Source organism: Chiloscyllium plagiosum, chromosome 16 (assembly GCF_004010195.1).
Source record: "Chiloscyllium plagiosum isolate BGI_BamShark_2017 chromosome 16, ASM401019v2, whole genome shotgun sequence".
Taxonomy (NCBI): domain Eukaryota; kingdom Metazoa; phylum Chordata; class Chondrichthyes; order Orectolobiformes; family Hemiscylliidae; genus Chiloscyllium; species Chiloscyllium plagiosum.
In genome coordinates this window covers 52,832,845-52,854,898 of record NC_057725.1, presented here as the reverse complement: position 1 = coordinate 52,854,898, position 22,054 = coordinate 52,832,845, and the positions used below count along the sequence as shown (strand labels likewise).

The 22,054-nt window shown below is 39.9% G+C and overlaps 1 protein-coding gene across 1 annotated transcript in view; it reads left to right on the top strand.

Moving 5' to 3' along the window:
* The window catches only part of LOC122558101 (receptor-type tyrosine-protein phosphatase eta), an 86,405-nt gene that overhangs the window by 26,434 nt on the left and 37,917 nt on the right, over window positions 1-22,054 (top strand). Inside the window, exon 2 of the mRNA XM_043706420.1 lies at window positions 18,282-18,300. Coding sequence (XP_043562355.1) covers window positions 18,282-18,300 — 19 coding nt within the window. The remainder of the gene's footprint in view (window positions 1-18,281; window positions 18,301-22,054) is intronic.

Below are 22,054 nucleotides of genomic sequence, written 5' to 3'. Positions count from 1 at the left end.
AGAAGGTCTGGGTTCAAGTTCAAACTATCCCAGGCATGGAGCATAACATATCTGAACAATTTGATTTAAACATACTGTATTTTAAAAAGTGAGCTGATCATTCATTTCCTTTAGAAAATGAAATCTGCTGTAGTCAATATGTGACTGCAGACCTACAGCGCTATGGTTAATTCATAGTTGCCATTTGAAATTGCCCAGCCAGCCATCAGTGCTGTCAAGAGTACCACGAAAAGGAAATCAGATGGGGCAGGCAGCATTTGGAGCCAGAGGTGCCAAGTGAACACCTAGTTCTCCCAGCACCACCAGTTTGTCATTGTTCACATCTGGGAACCTATAGCAAAATTGGAAAAGCTGTCTGACAGACTACAATCTGACACAGTTATACTCTCCGAATCAAATTGTCATGCATGTTGCCATCTCTGCATATATCCCCTATGTGAAAGGTTCTTTGAATTGTTCATATTGACTTGAGTTCCAATGAAGACTTATGGCATTGCATCAAGCATGGGCAGGAAATTCCTGCCAGTTACCAGCAACCACCCTCATTCAGCTGCTCCTCTATGTTCAACATTGCTTGGAAATAAACTCTGAAGGTGGGTGAGGGCGTGGAATGTAGTTTAGGTGAGGGACTTGTGTCCAAGGCTATATCCAAGAGTAATTTGATAGATATGAGTGAGATCATGAGTCCTGAAGATATAGTTTTCAGACTGAGCTTGTGACAGGTAATCAGAGAGCCAGTAAGAGAGAGAACCTACTTGACATCAGCTTCACCAGTATGCTGGTTGTTAATGCATTTGTCCATGGCATTTTTTTTTAAAAGTTCGCTTGTGGTAAATGGGTGTCACTGACTGAACCAGCACTTATTGTCCATCCCTATTTGCCCTTGAGAAGCTGGATGTGAGCTTCCTTCTTGAATGGCTGCCGGGTTAATGGAAGTGGCAGGACACTCTTAATATGTGCCATTATAATCATGTTAAATAAGAGTAATTCAGAACTGCTCAAAACACCATTTGTGAGGTGCTGTGAGCTGCCAGCAGTTGTAGAATTGTCTACCAGTATAATATGCAAATACATGGCCCACATATCCCTCATCCCATGTGTTCTATTATGGTTCTACACTCTGTGTATCAGTTATCTGTTTTTAATCTGAAAATATTCTTGGATCCTTGCTAACCTTGTTAGGTCATTGAACGGGCTTCTGAAGAAAGGTCACTGCACTTGAAATGTTATCTCTGTTTCCTGTTCTCAGAAGCAGCCGGCCCTGTTGAGTTTCTCCAGCAAATCTGTTTTTTTATTAGATCATTAAACTGCGTTGGCGATTTATAGAGATGTGTGGGATTATGGAGGTGCAATCTATTACTGCAGCCACCTCATCTCAGGAGAGGTGGTCATGTGGTGGTAGTAACTGGAGCAGTAATCTAGAATACTAAACTAATGCTCTGGACTTGTGTCATACTGCAGAAGACAACTATATTTAAACAAAATTCAAATCCACACTTTAATGTGAGATCTTTATTGATAGTTAGTCTACTGTCAGAGTTCCTCAGAGTTGTGTCCTTGACTCAAGCATCTTCAGTTGCTTCAGCAATGACCTTCCCTTCATGTTATAGCTGTGGCAGGAGCAATGCACTGATAGTGAAACCCTGGTTCCACCGGTTGGACCATTAGTAAATGCTCATTCAATTATCAAGATGTCCAATTCCACTCTTTTGTACTGCTCCCCTGAATAAAAGAAATATCATCCAGACTTCTTGCATGAACTCAAAAACAATCTGTTTATTACAAGCAGAACTTATTCTTAAAGGAAGTCGTAACTGCTTATTAACCTAAACTACAATCCAGAAGTAAATTATAGCCCCTTAATCCCATGCACACAGACACGCTCTCACGATGTGAAAACAAGGCGAGTCTTTAAAGAGATGATGGTTTTTGAAAACAAAATGTCATGAGAAAAACGAACTCCCATGGAATGAAAGGATAAAATATGATAATTTTGTGTGTCTGCTGAAACTTCCTGTTGTAGCAGCTAAGTTGCTGATAGCTTCCAATTGATGATAAATGTCCAGTTCTGATTTCAATCAACTTAGACTCAAGCTGCTGAGAATTCATCACCATTCACTACTTCAGATTATACCAGGGAGACTGAAATACTGGTATTTGGAAACTCCATTAAGGTTCAGAGAGGCTGCTTCTAAGAAACAGGATTTTCGGACAGAGACTGCAGCCTCTACAATGCCTTTTTGACTCATTGACTTCTGATTCTGGAAAAGCAGATTTCTAAAACCAAGTGGACTTGTAGGCAATTTTTGCATAGGTCCCTAGTGCCATCCCCCTCCCTCCCAACCCCACCCCCTCGCCACAACCCCCCACACAAGCCTTTTTTTCTCAGTCGTTGTAGCACTAAACCCCTTTTTTTTTCTTCATTTCTGTGCGTTTCTTAGCTGTGTTCAGTCTGAAAAACCGCACATGGCTTACAACACACATTAAATTTTTGACTTCAGTAGTTAACAAGTTGTACACTGCTGAAAACACTTCCAAGAACTTGATCCTGAACATTCTGAATAATACCATCTCTTTCAGCTTCCTTCATGTAGCCCTTCGATATTAGTGTATGTTACCAACATCTTTCATACGGTTAAAAGTTGGGATGTTCACTGATGATTACATTCTTCATAACTCCTAAGCTAGGCAAGTAGCCCATGTCCATGGGCAACAAGACCTAGATACTAACGAGGCTTGGGCTGACAAGTGGAAAGTATTGTATGTATCATCTAACTGCCAGGCAATGACAATCTCCAACAAGAGAGAATCTACATTTGGCTCCTTAATCTTCAATGGCATTCCATTGCTGAATTCCCCACTGTCAACATCCCAAGGGTTAACATTGACCTGAAATGCATCTCAACTGATCATGTAAATACAGTGGCTGCAAACGCTGGTCAGAACCTAGGAATCCTGCAGCAAGTACCTCACAACCTGCCTCCCTAATGCCTGCCCTAAATCTGCAAGGCACAAGTAGGAGCATGATGGAATACTCCCCATTTGCCTAGATAAGTGTGGCTCCAAGAAGCTCCACATTAAAGGAGCCTGCTTGGTTGACAGCCCGTTGCCATCTTTAACATTCATTCCTTTGACCACTGATGCACAGTGGCAGTAGTGTGTACCATCTACAAGATGCCTTGTAGTCACTCACTACTGCTCCTCATTCAGTGCCTTTCAGACCACCTCTACCAGCAAGTAGGACCAGGGAAACAGATGCATTTGAACACCCCTGCTGACCAATTTCCCTCCAAGCCGCTAACCATTCTTTAGGATGAGAAGAGCTGAACATAAAAGCAAGGATGTTATGTTTCATATGAGGCATTGGTAAGACCACATTTCAAATACTGGCTGCAGTTTAATGAATGATGTAAATGATTGGAGGTAGTACAGAGGAGGTTTACTAGATTGATACCTATAATGAATGGGTTGTCTAATGAGTAAGTTTGAACAGACAAAGGCCCATTTTTGCAGGAGTTTAAAGGAGTAAGGCGTGACTTGATTGAAGTGTATAAGATTCTGAATGATCTTGACAATATGGACATAGAAAGGAGTGGGTCAGTTCAGACCTTGGGTGCAAGTTTTGAAATTAGGTGTGCTATTTCAGACAGTGAGAATTCTTTTCTCTCCAAGAAATTTTGGAACTCTTTACCTTTGGAAGGCAATGAGGGTGAGATGTCATTGAATAATATTTAAGGCAGAGGCAGATATATTCTTGTAAGGGAGGAGAATTTAGGATTATCATGGGGATATGGGACTCAAAACACAAACATCTCAATCACAATCTTATTGAATGGCTGAAAAGGTTTGAGGGTGAATGGTCTAATGCTCCTATTTTGTTCATACATTAACCTCCCACTGCACTGTTTGATCAAAGCCTTCCAGAGTGAGTACAGCAGACATAGTGAAGGTACATTGAACGATCTGCCATCTACTGCTTTGTGGTCAGCAGTAATCCAGCCTAGCCCCAAGAGCAGGCCTTTATTGTGTGGAGAAAAGCCATTTAAAATTTTTACAACTCTGTCTTGATTGGCCTATTGCCCTTGACAACTGAGGAGAAAGTCAACCAGAGGTCCTGATATTCATGCCCTTCTGTCAATACTGCTGAACAATACAACTCTCTGAATTTGATGACTGACTTGGTATTGACTCTGTCAAATCATCTGTTGTTGTCTATTGTCTACATTCATGCATCAGACTTGGCTGTCTGGGTGAGGTACTTGTATGACATATTCCAGCATCAACACGTTCGGAACTGAGGGAATTGAAGCATAGACGGGGAAGTAAAATCTCTTTTTATGTTTGGCTGTTTCAGGGTGCAGCTTACTAAACCTGATCTAGATTCCTTTGTGATGAAATGTAAAGTTCCTTTTATGTTAAGCAGGAGGTGAACCAAATCTGTTTTACTTCTATCAGTTCCTCATTCCTGCCTGTTCTTTGCTTCAGTATTTTTAAAAGCTGACCACACCTAAAAATCCAATTCTGTAACAAGGTGAAAAATATACCACGATGCTACATTCAATTGAATGTGGCATCAAGGAACCCTAGCAAAACTAAAGTTCTAGGCCCAACCATCGTCAGCTGCTTCAACAATGACCTTCCCTCCATCATAAGGTCAGAAGTGGTAATGTTCGCCAATGTTTTTACAATGTTCAGCACTATTCGCCACTCCTCAGATACTGATACAGTCCACGTTCAAGTCTAACAGGTCCTAGACAACATGTAGTCTTTGGCTGACAAGTGGCATTTAACATTTGCACCACACATGCCTTTCAATGACAATCTCCAATAAGAAATGATCCAATTACCACCCTTAACATTCAGTGGTGTTACATACACTGAATTCTCCAAATATCAACATCCTGGGAGTTCCCATTGACCAAAAACTAAACTGGACTTGTCACCTAAACATAGTGGCTAAAAGAACAGGTCAGAAGCCCAGGAATACTGTGGTGAAAAACTCTCCTCCAGACTCCCCCAGAGCCTGCCCATCATCTACAAGGCACAAGTTAGGAGTGTGATGAGTACTGCCCGCTAGCCTGGATGGGTGCAGCTCCCATTTTAATGATCTAGACTTGGGTGCACAGGACGGCTGCACAAAAAGTGACTCCCCAATCCTCTCCACCTAACCCGACCTCACCACTGTGCTACCCAACGAAGTTGGTGCACTATTCCCACTCGCTTAGCACACCATCCTTGCCCTATTTGCCCTTACCGCCAAACACTGCCCCCGTAACTGACTACTCGACCCCTACCATCAACCTACCAAATTGGTACATGACCTTTTTTGCCCACTTAACTTACCCACTCTACCCACTTAGGCAATTCCGCATACAACCACTATTTCATGCATTCTTACTAACACAGTGAGAAGCTCGGGGACATTTATGCTGATCACAAAGCAACAGTTAGTGCAGTAAGTAGGGAAAGTTCCTGGTCTCTTCTGCATTGTACAAGGCCTGCCAGGATTACAGTAATAGAGGCCCCAATGAAAGGACAGCATGAGAAATCTAGCCTGAAAAGACACTGGCGGATGTGTGTGTTTTTTTTTTCCGTATGATTACTATCAATCTGAACAGTTCTGATCATAATCACAAAATTTGCACCATACAAGGAAGATTTATGGCTCCCTTTTTTGTGAGATTTTTGACTTCATGCTGCTTGAAAGAACTCCATTGTTACTCAGTTTTATTCAGAGGAAAATTGTAGCACAATCATCGTTGGATCAGGAGGAATTAAGTAGAATCATAGAATGATTACAGCAAAGAATGAGGCCATTTGGCCCCAGTATGTCTCTGCTGACTCTTGGCAAGAGCAATTCACCAAGTGCTACTCCCTGCCTTCACCTTGCATCCCGACAATTTTTTTTTCATTTTCAGATAATGATCAGATCTCTCTCAAGCTCATCACAAGTTTCTTGTTTGAGGACTCTGTGCCCCTGTTAATAAAGCCTGGTAGCCAGTATGCTTTATTATCCGATCTCTCAATATGTCCTCAACTGCAGTAGCTTACCTATATATACACGTCCATTCCTCTGCTCCTGTACCACCTTTAGAATTCTACTATTTTGTATTGTTTTGTATTGCCGTTTCTCATTCTTCCTACTAAAATGAATCATTTCACACTTCTTGGCATTAAATTTCATCTGCCAGAGGTCTGTACAATTCATCAACCTGTTTTAGTCCTTTCTGAATTTTACCACTATCTTTCTCCAAGTTCACAGTGCATCCAAGTTTTGTGTCACTTACAAATTTTTGCAGTAGTCCTGTGCATTCAAGTCTCGATCATTAATGACAACACACACCCGTTCACACCAGGAAAAGCATATTTCTCTTAGCTGAGATTCACTCTGAGAGAGAAAAAAAGACTATTTTCAAAAATAAAATTATGTTCTTGGCAACCAAGCATTGGGTGGGGGATGTTCAGATGGCTGATAGTGTGGTGCCCTTCCTGTTCAACAATGGGACTCATCAACATTGATGCCTCTGGGATCTTTACAAACACTGTTTGATCAGGGAGCCATTAAACTGAGGATATTTCAGAATGCTCATCAACAGGACTGAGGGGACAGACAGGGTGGCAATTTAAGTGCTGTTATGTTCCTATGGTCTTATACAATTTAGCAATAGAGCCCAGCATTATCCTTGATTGTATTAGAATTCATTCTTTCGCTCTAAGAATATTAACCATTGCTGTAATTACACTTGTCAGGGGATCTTTGATCTTCAGGTATCTTAGACAAAAGTAATTCTTTGTATCGGAACCTGTTAGCATACTCGGATTGTTTCTCTATTAAGATGATCAGCGTTCAGCCCCAATCTGATCCATCGCATATCCAAGAACAGGTATTACACAGCACAATTATGGGCAGTGGTCTCACACACACACACACACACAGAAAGTGCACTTTTGGACATCCTGAGATCATGAAAGATATAATATAGAATAATCGTTTTGAGTTCATTCTTTCATTCAACTAATCTGAAGTACTCCGGTTGGACCATCATAGTTAAAGTATGCAGTCTCTCTCTCTCTTCACTCTGTTGGAGGCACCTTGTTAGAAACTCCTGGAAAACCATGTAAAGATTAACTATATCTTTGCCTTAAAGCCGATCGTTCTGCCAGTGCTCAGAATGACTGTGCTTCCTGTCTCATTTCCACTTAGAGTCATACAGCACTTTATATTCCTTGCTTTGTTCAATCACCCTATGATCTTTGTGTCTTTGTATGTTATGATCTGCTGTACTGCATGCAAAACAAAACTTTTCACTGTACTTGGGTACATGTGACAATAATAAATCAAATTAAATAAAAATCACAGAAACAGGCGTTTCTGTTGTCCATGCTGACCAGGTATCCGAAACTGAACTCGTCCCACTTGCCTGCGTTTGGCCCGTATCCCTTCGAACCTTTCCTATCTGTGTACCTGTCCAAATGTCTTTTATCATACCAGTCTCTACCACCACCTCAGGCAGCTTGTTCCATATACACACCACACTTTTTTGTGAAAGGTTTGCCCCTTAGGTCCCTTTTAAATCTTTCCCACTCCTTACATTTATACACATTAAATTCTATCTGCCATTTCTTGGCCCATTGACTCAGTTGGTCAAAATTTAATTGAAGTCTTGGGTAACCTTCTTTACTGTCAATGACACCACCAGTTTTGCTGTCACCTGCAAAATTGCTAACCATACCTCTTACCTTCTCATACAAATCTTTGATTTCAATGACAAACAGTGAATCCAGCATTGATTCTTGCAGTAGATCACTGGTTACAAGCCTGCAGTCTGAGCAACAACCCTGACCACCACCTCTGTCTCCTACCATCAAACTAATTTTGTATCCAATTGGCTAGCTCTCCCTGGATTACATCTGATTTCACCTTCCTAATTGGTCTACCATATGGAGTCTTGTTGAAGGTCTTACAAAAGTCCATGTAGACAATGTCCTCTGCCTTTATGTATCTTTTTGGTCACGTCTTCAAAACAAAACTCAATCAAATATTTGAGACACTATTTCCCACTTACAAATTCATGCTAACTCTCCCTCATCAGTCCTTTGCTTTCCAAATATAGATCTTGCCTCTCAGAATCCCTTCCAATAACTTACCCACCACTGATGTTAGGCTCGCCAGTCTGTCGTTCATTGGCTTTTCATTGCAGCCCTTCTTAAGTAAAGGCATAACATTCGCTACTATGCAGTCTTCCAGAACCTTACCCATGACAGTCAATGGTACAAATATCTCTGCTCGGGGCCTTGCAACTTCTTCCCTAGTTTCGCACAATGTCCTGTGATGCACTTGATTAAATCCTAGAGATTTGTCTACCTTTATTCATTTTAAGATCTCCAGCACCTCCTCTTTTCTAAATAGACATCACTGTTTGTTTTCCCAAGTTCCCCAGCTTCCATGTCTTTCCCCATGGTAAGTGTTGATGAGAAGTATTCATTTAGGATCTTGTCCAGCTTCTATGGCTCCACACATAGATGATCTCGTTGATCTTTAAGGGGCCCTATTCTCTCCCTAGTTACTCCTTTGCCCTTAGTATATTCCTTTACTTTATCTGTCAAAGCTATCTCATGTCTTTTTTTTGCCCTCCTGATTTCCCTCTTAAGTGTACACCTCCACCCCTTACATTCATCAAGGGATTTAATTGATCCCAGCTATCTATACCTGACATATGCTTCCTTTTTCTTAACCAGAGCCTCAACATCTCTAGTTATCCAATTATCCTATTCCTGCCAGTCTTGCCCTTGACCCAGTACCGGGAACATGCTGGCCCTGAAGTCTCATTACCTCGCTTTTGAAAATCCCACTTTATTTAAAATTAATTGGTTTATCACAACAAAGTTGTTTATACTGATTTTGCTCATGCCAGTAAATACTAATCCTCTGCTCCTGGTGTTATAATTCTTTCATAGCATTTCTGTTCACCAATTGCAGTCTCATTATTGAGTAATATGTCAATTTATTACAAAATATGGTCTCATTTCCCAGACAAACATCTAGCTTTGTTGGATGATACAATAGGCTCAGGGTAGAGGTACAACTTGGCGAGGTTATATAAGCAGTTCTGATAATATATAATTCCATTCTTTGTCCTTTTTGTTGTGGCCCCCTCAGTCTTTTGTTCCTCTGTACTGTTCATTTTTTTTTACATGAATTTGATATTTTTTGATCAAAGACCAATTGGGAAGGCTGCATCCTGCTTGTTTAACATAATTAATTTCTGCAACGCACTTATCGTTAATGAGATGCAGAAAAATAAAATGGAAACATTTAAATGAAAAGGGGAATTCTTGGCTGTGGTTAACTAAATCACATATGAGTTTTTGAAAAGAATCAGGTGTTTGTTCATTGGTAAATTCATTCTACATAGAATAATTATTGAAATCTTACAATATATATGTCCTTTCCATATATCCATTTACTTTTTACATATCATGTGTTCAGTTTCTGCCATTCTGTATTGATTGTGCCTCAGTAAGCAGCACTCTGGCAGTTTGAGTCATAAGCTTGCAGATTCAAGTCTTGCTCCAGTCAAGTCTATCACGACATTACCAAGCTGAGAGGACAGTGAGCCCACAGTTTTACTGTGCAAGTGGAGGAACCATCTTTAGCACAAGATGTTAAACTAAGGCTCCGTCTCAGCCTCCGTATAAAAGATTCCATGCCAATTCTTTGAAGGAGAGCTGGGGAGTTATTTCAGTGTCCAGTGCAATACTTATCTCCCTTCTGCATGTTCAAAACCAGATGATCTGGTCATTATCACGTGTGGTAGTCAGCTGCAGTCAGAATTGGTTGTTGCAATGCCTACATCAGAACAATGACTTCTTACTTTCTCTTCACTCACCTAGTGGTGTATGAGGCATACAAAGCCTTTACTTATGTCTACTTCCAGAGTTAGAATCTCCAATTATGGCTAGCATGTCACCTGTGACTATAGCCACTCTGCATCAAGCGTATCTGACCAGGAGACTCTCTTGCTATCTCTCTTGCTAGCTGCCAAAGATTTATCGAAAGGATTTGCAGATTAGTCAACAATCTCTTTGGCCTCACTACGGACTCATATTCCATGACCACCAAGTCCTGGAGTGGGTCTCAAATCAAGAGTTTCTGGCTCGAGGGCCACGAAGAGTGACTTACTTTATAAAGTACTTGATTATCTATAATCACTTTAGGGTATTCTGTGTTCATGAAAGACATTAAATGAATATAAATCTGTATTTCTTTCTCACCCTGTGACTATTAATTGACTTATTTTGTTAGTTTTGCTGAACTGAGTTGGAATTTGCATGCTCCTGTTTGTACACTGATTTACTTCTGGTTCTATTGGATTGAAGGTAGCTCACTGAGTTGCTTCACTATAAATTGGGAATCCACGGACAATTAGTTCAATGAATCTTCCCGAAGAATGCAGAAGTCGTGATACATAGAATAAGAGATGATACTCAATCGGTATTGAAGTAGCTTCCAGTTTTTGCTTTTGTTTTGTTGTTAGAATAATGCAGATAGGTGATAGTGAATATATGCATTACTGTGTGAGAGCTCAGTTAGTTCCTGTCTCTCAATGAGAGGTTCCTCAATAGTGAACATTATAATAGTGTTATCTTCAGTTGAATTAGAAAAGACATACTTCACTTCAGGATTTAGCTAATCACTAGTCTCTTGATTTTATTGTGCTTTAAAGCAAAATCTCCTAAATTTGTTAGATTAATTTGCTCCATCTCCATCCTTTATCTATCCATTATCATGCCTCATATCTATAAGCTTAACTTCAAGATCTCAAGATTTCATAGAGAACTTTAATTATATCTGCCATACTATAGTCCCCATCCTCAAAGCTCCCTCATTCTTAAGGGAAAGAAAAAGTCTGCATTAACAAAGCACCTTTCAGATGACCCATAGCTCCCCACATCACAATCAATGCATTTAGTTTCCAACCTCATTTGAAAAGTGGGTTTATGTAAGTTTATTCCCACCTGACAGGATAGTTTAATGTTTCTATCAAAGGTTAGGGCCTCCAATATTCTGTACACTATAATGCATTTAATTGTAATTCTGGACTTTGTGCTCCAGTCTGCAAAAGGGCTTGCACCCATCATTTTCAGATTTTGAGGCAAGGATGCTACCCTTGGGCTAAAGCTGACTCCCTGCAATAACTTAATCCTAGAGCTCAGTAAAGTGGCTATAAACAGCAAAGAGAGGGAAAGTAAAAGTAGGGGGGGGGGGTGCAAAACATTAATCAGTGTATACTCTTCCTGATACAGGGGAAACCAAATAAATCTAGGGTGAATCCTTGCCAAATAACTGCAAGGATAATCACCCTGAGATCAATCCTTTTGATTTCACTTTAAAATTTTACACTGGCTTTTCCCCCTTAGATTTGATACAAACACTATCTCCCTTTGTTAGGACTTTGGCAGCTTTCTAGTATGAATATTGAAAATGCTGTTGTTCTTTACATTCCCACTCCATTTACATTTTGTCAATCTGGATTTATTTTTATTCCCTTATCTTTCTGATCTGTTTTCACAGTTTGATCAACAGATTCCTATTTTTAACAAAATTTGCTCAAGCTGTAAACCTCGAGAGTATTTCTTCCTTTAAGATTAGTATTTGGCACATTTGTCGAATGACCTTAACTTTCATCTCTACTTCTGCTTTACTTGCCTTTGGTGTAAAGAGGCTTGCATGTCTTCTTCTGTCAGTGCTTGGATCTGAAATGTTACTGTGCCCTTTCTGTTTAAGTGCTTGATTTGAATGCCCAGCACTTTGCTTTATTGAGGACTTCCGGTATTTGCAATTATTTTCTTTTATGTAAAAAATATGAATGCCATTTAGCAGTCCTTCCATCTCATGACAAAGACAACTTTTTATTTTTAAACACTTTTTTCATCTCTGGTATCAAAAGGAAATTGGATAAGTACTTGAGGGTAGTAAACTTTCAGGACTACTCAATAGAGCAGGGGCATGGGACTTACTGGTTTGCTTTACATAATGGGGAGGGGGAAATGTGATTGGCAGAATTTCTCCAGAAAGCTGGCAAGCCCATATCTGTCTTTCATCTCTCTCTTTTTGTTAGAGTGTATGTTTTCTCTCTCTCTCTCTCTCTCTCTCTGTTACTTTGAACTGAATTGGCTTTATTGTCGCATGTACTCAAATGAGTACAGTGAAAAGTTTACAAGTCGCCACTTATAGTGCCATCTTAGGTACCAAAGTATAGATTCTTAAGTACAAATTCTTAGGGGAAAATATTTGAAAAATAAAAAAAATCCAATAACTTAGACAAATAGAGAAGTAAGAGTTCAGAATAATATTCCTTACAGCCCAGACCGGGCTGGACTTCACCTTGAGGCCGGGAGTCCAGGTCCGTGCTGGCTTTCATCCCAGACATAACTGATGTAACTCAAGGATGGGAGGTAAAAAGAGAAAGAAAGAAAAGAGAAATGAGGAAGGGGAAAAAAAGAAACAGATGGAGTGAATGAGTTCTGGCTCATGAGTCCTATGGCACCGCCATCCTGAATGGACTTTGTTCAAACCCTTTTTATCTGCAGTTATTTGTTAATTTCCTTTGCTCACTTGACATGCTTTCCTCCTTCATCCCCCCCCACTCCCATGTGACTTGTGTCTTGTGCTGAAGAATGGGTCCATCGGCTACTTAGCTTCCAGTCTAAGTGATCCTTGATATATTGTTGGACTAGAAATTTGACTGGAGGGTATTAGGTTAGCAAAAGAAAGGAAACCATTCAAATGTCTAATCATCTGAATTTTTTGTAATTGCTTTTGCATCAATGCCTTTTAAAATCTAACCGTATGATTAGGCATTTCTCAAAACATTTCTGTTTGCATGAAGTCTGATGACAAGAAGTGATGGGCCGCTGCATATGAAATATGCCTTTATTTAATCTCTGCTACCCGCCTCTAAGCTTTGTCTCACAATTTGAATATGATGATTATTTAACGGTGACTAAAGTAGAAACTTGTGTAGGTGCTGATCTTTTAAATGCTACCAAAGAAAAACATTCAACTGAAATAGTTTGCAACTTGGCTTGAGAGGGAATGAAAGTTGGTCTTTATTTTTGTTGTAACATTTCTGTCTGCATATAAAATGTTTCAGTTACTGTTTCACTGAGGTTACTAGAAACCTTTGTTAATCATTTGCTAATTGTAATGATGACTATAATGTTACGATCTTAGCACAGACCATTAAGCGAAAGAAACCAAAATACCTTGAATTTGTTTAAAAGATTCCACTGTTTGAAAGAAGTGAATTTACAACAAAAACTTCAAATAAAGCAAATGCTACTAAATAAACACTTTTTAGCAATGAATTATACTTGACATTGTCAAATACAATCACATACTTTAGGCTAAGTCTTGAACTAACTGTTTTTTGGGAACTGGGGTATGTGACTTTTTAAAAGGTGCAGACAGGAAGGAAAAAATGGGAGGATAATTATTGATATGGGATGAAATAAGTAGTATGGCAAGAAATGATCTTTGATCCGAAGATATAAAATCTATATGGGTGAAAGTAAAAAAAAGAGAAGTTGACACTAGGCAGGCTGGTCTGTAGACCCCTAACAAAAGCTAGGTAAAAACAATGACTGCAAATCTGGAAACCAGATTCTGGATTAGTGGTGCTGGAAGAGCACAGCAGTTCAGGCAGCATCCGAGGAGCAGTAAAATCGACGTTTTGGGCAAAAGCCCTTCATCAGGAATACAGGCAGAGAGCCTGAAGGGTGGAGAGATAAGCTAGAGGAGGGTGGGGGTGGGGAGAAAGTAGCAGAGTACATGGTTGAAGAGCTTCAGGGCAGAGGAAATGTGGATGCTGCTTGAACTGCTGTGCTCTTCCAGCACCACTAATCCAGAATCTGGTTTCCAGTCATTGTTTTTCCCTAGTTGATTTTAACCCTACTGCGAATCCTCTTGCAAGGATGCCTGCCTTGAAGAAGTTTTCCTCCTCTCTCTGCAAGAATCTCAAGGAGTCCCTCTCCCACTGCAACTCCCAGGTCATTTCCTCTGCCCTGAAGCTCTTCAACCATGTACTCTGCTACTTTCTCCCCACCCCCGTCCTCCTCTCAATTATCTCTCCACCCTTCAGGCTCTCTGCCTGTATTCCTGATGAAGGGCTTTTGCCCTAACCGTCGATTTTACTGCTCCTCGGATGCTGCCTGAACTGCTGTGCTCTTCCAGCACCATTAATTCCTAACAAAAGCTATTCAGTCAGACTTAGAATAAATCAGGAGATCATGAGGGCATCTAAAAAGGCAATAAGTTAATAATGATGACTTTTATCATCATGTAGATTTGGCTAATCAAATCGGCAGAGATAGACATCAGGAAAAATATGTATTTGAGATAGTTTCCTATAATAATGCTGGAGAATGGAAACAGAAAATGCTGGATTTCAGTTTCGTCTAGCACTTTCTGTTTTTGTTCCGGTTACAATACGTTGTGGGTTCAAACAAGCATCAAGGTATTTTGGATCTGGTGAGATGTGAAGAGGCAGGTTGAGTAAGTGATGTTAGAGTGAAAGGACCCCTTGGAAACAGAGATCACAACATGGTAGAACTTGGCTTTCAGTTTGAGAGGGAGGAACATTTGTGCTAACAACTGCAGTACGCTTAAATAACAGTAATTACAAAGGAATGAGTGCTGAGCTAACTGGAGTGGACTGGGAAAGGATTTCAGCAGCCAAGACAATTGACAAATAACTGTTAAGAAAATACTTCATGGCTCACAGCAGAAATATGTTCCAGTGAGAGGGAATGAGTCTAGAATGTGGATGAACCAACCCTGGTTAACCAGGGAAGATGAGTTTGGCATCAGATTGAAAGAAAAAAATTGTGTGGCAAATATTAGTGATAAGCCAGAAGATTGGAAAGGTTTTGAAAAGCAACAAAAGACAGCCAGAAAAAAAAGTGAGAAAATAACTTTTGAGCATAAATGTGCAAGTAGTTTCAAGACAGTGAGCAAAGGCTTCTTTTAATATAGAAAAAGGAAGAGAGAGATGCCAGAGAGAACGTAGGCCCCTTTGGGAAATAATAAAACAGAACCAGGAAATGGCAGAGGAATTTAGTCTTCACAGTAAAAAACACAATGTTTCAAAACTACCTTTTTTATCAGTACACCCATCAGAAAGTCTGGCAATTTAACAGAGTCTTGATGGTTATCCACTTTCTTAGGAATGACCCCAAGGTTTTTTATATCCACCTTAGAAGTTTTAGGGATTTCTCAGGACAAGACTGAAAATGGGAAATATCCCTGTCCACTTATATTCCCTCACTCTTCGCAAATTCTCGTTCTGCCTGTTTGACAGTGTAGAAGGAGAAATCTATTTGTATAGGTTTAACAGCTATTTGCTGGCGGAACTCAAGTGTTATTTAACCTCACGGTTATTACAGCTTGGCTGATTTTTTTTTTTCAACAATCATTATTATAATGGGGTGGGGTGTAAATCTCAGGTTGTTAAATGGCTTAAAGAGGTAACCGAACAAATTCTTTGCAAGCAACAGAATTGATTTTCTAAGGAATTAAGTACTTGAGATACTTAAATACTTTGAATGCCTTTTGAGTACCAGAGGACTCCAGTGCTTATGGGATGATACATAAGTATTGGTAAGCATCCTTAGAAGAGGAAGCGGAAGCTGAGGTATATGAAGTATCTATTTCCCAATGGGTATGGTACTACACTGCACAGCTTGTTTGGCTTTATTGTCAGTAGTTCAGACTAATATTGCTTGTAATGTATCTGCATGTTCATATGAAATAGTGGTTGATGATTCCAGGGCTGAGAGTCAGGGCATGTCATCAGTGTTTTTTTTAAAATTTGGTTGTAGTTTATGAGCATTTCTGATGAGGCATTTATTTTTTATTCTTAATTCCTTTCGAAGGTGCAGCTGAGCCACTCCTTTGAAGTGCTGCTGTTCATGTAGTGGATCTAGAAAGGGGGATTCCAGGATTTTGACCAGTGACAGGGAAGGAATGGTAAAAATGTACATGTGAGGATGACCTGAGATTTGGAGATATATTTTCAACGCTCCTGCTCTTTTAGGTGGTATGAAAGGAGTTGTGAGTATGATCTTATCAGTGTGCTGCTTAACCAGTCAGTGGCTTTTTCAGAAATAAGTTGTGTCAACCACAATGATGCATGCGTGATTCCAAATCCACAGCAGTCAACAGACCAAGGAAAGGCAATACCCTGTCTCATGGGCAGCAATGAACTTAAATAGGTTTTTGCAACACTTTAGTAGTTTTAATGAGATCCAGCATTTTGTTTCACATTTATTCAACTAAAAAAACTGACATGAGCTTTGAACTTCCACTTACAGAGAATTAGTCTCAACCACTGAATTATTAGTCCAGGAACATTATCATGAAAATACCATTCGATGTAAGTTGATAAGTGTCTTTTTGGATCCCCTGAGTTAATAAAATATCATTCGGATGTTTGCATTCACTGAAATAGGCTGATCAGTGTGTGAGGGATAAGGGAGCTTGAGGAGGTACACAAAGTGGTGTGGAAATATTAAGAAAGGCAGGTCTATCACCTCCCAGCCTCCACTGTATTTTGCATGCAGTGGAATGGGGTCGGGTATCCTGTCTGCCCATGTTTTTGTCCTAATCAAAACTCTTAAGTGGTTACTTAAGGGATTCCTATCATATTTTACAAGCAATGGGGATCCCCATGCTATTGGTGAGAAGTTTAAGCATATTTTGGTGATCTGTCTATATAATTTGGATTGTCCCATCTGTTTGATGACTCCAGTATCCACAGAGGGATCTCCTCAGCCCATGGCCCTACACTCCCTTCAATAAAGAGAAGGCCTCCCTCTCATTGCACCCAACCTCTCCTGCCACCAGGGCTTGTCTGATTGTCTCCAGTATGCCCACTCAGCATACTTGCTTTTCTGCTCTCTGGCATTGGGAAACAGGATATCGTCCCTCATGGTGGTGGAGACCATAATCTTTGGCATTGAATTGCTTGGATCAATCAGAACTGTACTGACTTCCAGGGCCAACAAAACTGGACTCTTCAATGTCCCTGCACTGCAGGTGAGACAAGGGAAAGGCTCTCGCTCTCACTTTGCTAAAATTCAGTCACTGTCCAAAGAAGCCAGAAAAACAATATGTTCAGCAACCTGCAAAACCAAGAATTCCAAAATTGACTGGTCAACTTTTGACATCAAAGTTATCAGCACCATCTATTAATGGTAACACCCTGTTATCTAGTCTTTGAACAATGAAGTGATTGTTCTATACTTTTTCTTTGTTTCAAAAGAAGAGAGACATATCTTCTCACTGCTGAATTCGATGAGCGTAAGCCTCAACCCATGGTCTTCAGGACTCAGGAACTGGTTTCCACAAAAGAGTCTTAATGGTGGGGCATCGTGATAGTTGCCATATATCATGCGCCCCATACTGGAATTACAGAAGTGGTAAATCACGTCCATTGTCCTTTAAACTCTGATGGAAAAAGTGAGGACTGCAGATGCTGGAGATCAGAGCTGAAAATGTGGTGCTGGAAAAGCGCAGCAGGTCAGGCAGCATCCAAGGAGCAGGAGAATCGACGTTTCGGGCATTAGCCCTTCTTCAGGATTCCTGAAGAAGGGCTTATGCCCGAAACGTCGATTCTCCTGCTCCTTGGATGCTGCCTGACCTGCTGCGCTTTTTCAGCAACACATTTTCAGCTTTAAACTCTGATAGCTTGCTATCATTGAAGGAAAACTTGACGTAAAATGCAAATTGAAACTCCCATATTTCAGCAAATACAATCACTTCCAAGTAATTCACCGTGAGATTAAATCAACAAAATGAGAGTCATAATGAAGGATTTTTGTACGTACGATTGAATCAGTGATTAAAGACATTATTTGCATAATCCACAGCAATATGGATTGAGGGTGTTTACTGAACTGATGTCAGTGACAGTGGCAGTGAAGACAGTAGAATTAACATTGGCACCCAGGGTTAGTCAACAGGAAACAATTGGTGGGGGTTGATGCTTCCAAATGCTAGCGAGAAAATCCAACTGAAGAATGTGAGAACAGAATGGTCATCATCTCTAACGTTAAGTTTACGTTCACAATGAAAATGTTCATTTGGACAAAGTAACAAGGGATTGGCGATCAGTGTCTGTGGAATCATACTCCAGCAAGAGTCAGGATCATCAGTAGAGGCATGAGAAATTCAAAGTAATCTAACTTGATGTTTTCTCTTTTTTTTGTTCCCCATCAAGGGCATCCTCGCCACTGAATGTAAGTATCCTGTTGAATTCTGTAAATAATTTTATTTGTTGTTTATTTGATTAATCTGATATAAATGTCATTGTTCAAAAAAAATCAGAAGTTAATGAACTTCCCAAAAAATTATTCAAATACAACTAAGAATTGAAAAACCTCCATTAAGAAGGCAATGACCAGGTCCACTTTGTTCCAGTGACAGAATAAGTTCTGATTTGGAGATGTCGGTGTTGGACTAGGGTGTACAAAGTCAAAAATCACACAATACCAGGTTATAGTCCAACAGGTTTACTTGGAAGCACACTAGCTTTCAAAGTGTCGCTCCTTCATCTGAAAGCTAGTGTGCTTCCAAGTAAACCTGTTGGACTATAACCTGGTGTTGTGTGATTTTTAACAGAATAAGTTCAACTGCAATGTTGATGTCTAGGACTTTTACAATATGAGGCTGTTCAGCCCCTTGAGGCTGTTCCACCTTGCAAACAGATGATTGCCAATCTGTGTATTGCTTCCATTTACCTGACTTTGTTCTATATGCCTTAATGCCTGTACCTAACACAAATCTATCAATTGGCCTTCCCACAACAACAGTAAATCTTTGGGCAGAGGATTGAAACAAGGTTCAAGAATTGAAGGAGGAGTAAGAGTTGGTCCAGAAGTTTCCACAGGATTGCATGTGATATCCAATGTAGCATTAAAAGGGTGAAGCAATTGGCTATGAGTCAACAAAGTTACTTCTAGAGGATAATGGGTAATGGATATTAATCCAAAGGAAGGAAATGGGCAGGGTAGGAACATTAGAAGAAACAAAGTAAATAGTAAGCAGGATGCCGTAACATTTTGGAGTTTTAAATGTTTCTTTGTCCTGTTCTGTTTGTTAATTCCTTTCAATTTAAGTATTTCACTATTCATTTAAAATTGAAGTGTTGTTGTGGGTGCATTGGTCACCTGGGTTCAGGTCCCATCTGCTCCAGAGGTGTGCAATAACATCTGTGAACAGGTTGATTGAAAAAAAAATCCTTTAACATTAGATCTTGAATATATTGCAATGGATCAAGCTATGATATTTAACAAACATCTTCGATTGTGCTGTGTTGCAGTCTAAAGAGTTTTATGTGTCACCTTCAGAAATGAGGCATCTGGCACCTGCAAAGGATTTACTGACACCTGCTGGATGTGCAACAACTTACATTCACAAAACTGTTTTGCATTGTTAGCTGTGTTCAGCACAAATAATATTTGGCAAGGGAACAAATTTGGAGAATTTATGTTTAACTTTTAACTTTTGTTACTGATGTCCCTAGAACATTACTTGGGTTTCTGGATTAATAGTCTAGCGATTATTCCATTTGGCCATCGCCAACCCCATGCATACTTTCTGTATAGCTTGTAAACTGAAGGTAAATGAATCTATGGCAAGAGTAAGCCTCCTGATAGTTGGTATTTTCGGCTCCCAATGGAACAGAGGGAAATTAGATTATGCCGATGTTCTCAATGCCAGCCTTCCACTTTGCGCCACCATAAAACAACCTCATGCAGAACTTGGAACCCGTGTCCTACCTTACACCAATTTCCATTACAATTGTGCAGATTTGCCTGTAGCACAGCAAAGTTTTAAAGTGCTAAATTTTGTTTGAAAATCTTGGGACATTTTATGACATTCAGGACTGTGCCTTAAGCTCTGGGCTTTCTCAGCCTTACCCATATCTGTTTCCTCTCTCCCTCTGCTTTAGTACTGATCATAAACTGGAAAACACTAATATAAAACTAGTTCATTCAGAGAGACTTGCAACTTGAAAGATAATTTTGTACGGCTAAAAATATTCATTACTTTATGCTACTCTTGCAACAGTAAAACTGTTGCATTAATATGATAAAGTGACACCAAGTGATTTTGAGTTAAGAAAAAAACTGACTGACAACAGCCCTCAGATTGGATGAGTTGCAGTTTGTTCCAGACTTGACAGAACATTGCAGGCAGAAACATCCAAATCCAGCAAACAGAAAATGTCTCACTTCCTTAACTCTCTAAGACAGCGAAGAAAAAGAAACTATTAAAAAAAAGTAACCAGAAAGATAAAATCTAATAGAAGACCAAAGTCCATCCCATTTAACTACTGAATCAAAGAATGGCACTTGTTTAACAGTCAACACCATGTCATCATTGCTAAAACCAAAAGACCTTTGTGCGACCCCTTATTCCACCCTTGTGGGCTGGGCTTCTGATTATTCAATCAAAAGGACAAATGTATTTACAATAAATAATTATTTTCCTTTTAATAATGAAACATGGTATGAATTGCTTTTGTGCCAAATAGCAGTGGGACAGGCAATTTAATCATCTTTGGAGAGGAATCAGAGTTAATATTTCAGGTCCAGTGACCCTTCCTCAGAGCTCACCGGACCCAAAACGTTAACTCTGATTTCTCTCCATAGATGCTGCCAGACCTGCTGAGGTTTTCTAGGAATTTCTGTTTTTGTTTCTGATTTTAATTTAATAATCTTGATGCTTTCAATTGGTTATTTTCACATTTGTGATGCCTTTTGGAATAGGGAGACTCAATTATTTACAGTTGCAGACGTCTACAGCGCACAAAAAGGCCCATTGGCCCTGCCCAGATCAAAAACAACCACCAAAGTATTCTAATCCCATTTGCCAGCACTTGTTTATAGCTTTGGCTCACTTCTCCCAGTTGAGTAGTAATACTGGTCTCTTTAAAACTTACCTCTTTTGTCACCTGAATTGAAAGCTACTGATGTGTATGACCAGTTGTCACATTGTATGTGATAAATCCCCCTGTGAAGTGGCTTGGAACACTGTATTGCATTTTGTTCTGTATCTTCAGAAGCTGATTATAAAACAAAACATCAACAATTTGCATCAGATATCATCTCAGTTGCATTTCTTGGTTCAGCTGCTGGAAAACTGAGGGAGTATATACGGGATCTTATGTGAAAAACATGCAATTTCTGCTTAAAATCAAAAGTGGGGGGAGATATGGTATTACATTGTTATACCATTGTGGATGAATTATGTTATTGTCCCATGTATTTGGGGAAAACACAGTGAACTGGTCTCAGGGCTGCATTCTCCATTAAGGGTCCAGCTGAGGCCCGAGGAGTCCCTGGTCTCCACACCCTCCACCTCGCCAACATCATTTGGAGTCCCGGACCCAGGCCCACCACAGGGCCCCGCTCCAGCTGCCGACGAGAGGAAAATGAAGACAAGGAAAGAGAAAGAAGAACACGGCCGACCCGGAGCGGACGGCCTCAGGAGCCCAAACGCTAGCTACCGTTGCTGGAGCCACGTAATTATATAATTAGGTAGAGAACCATGTGAACACGCAAGATATTTGAGCCACTTGAGGGATGACAAGCACCAAATGACCCTGAAAATAATCCTGCTTTATAAAAGTAAGGTGAATGGGTTGGAGTAATACGTGGATGAATCGCCATCTTTGGTATGTCATGTTTGTTTTTGTTGTAATAAGACTTTAAGAAAACCCAAAACCATGTTTGGCAAGAAGGACTGCCAAGTCCCGTTTTTTTTTTAAAAATACATTTCCTGCCTTGTTATATTTTTCTGTCAGTCGAGCAGAAGATGAAGCTTTATTTAAGTCATTTATTTTTGTTCATGTTAAAGTCCAAAATGGCATTGGATTGTGCTGACAAAACATGTTTCACTGTGTTTTGACAAATACCCGTGTTAGTAAAATTATTAATCCACAATGGTATCATCTGTAAGTGTAAAAGTAGCATATCCCCCTCCCAC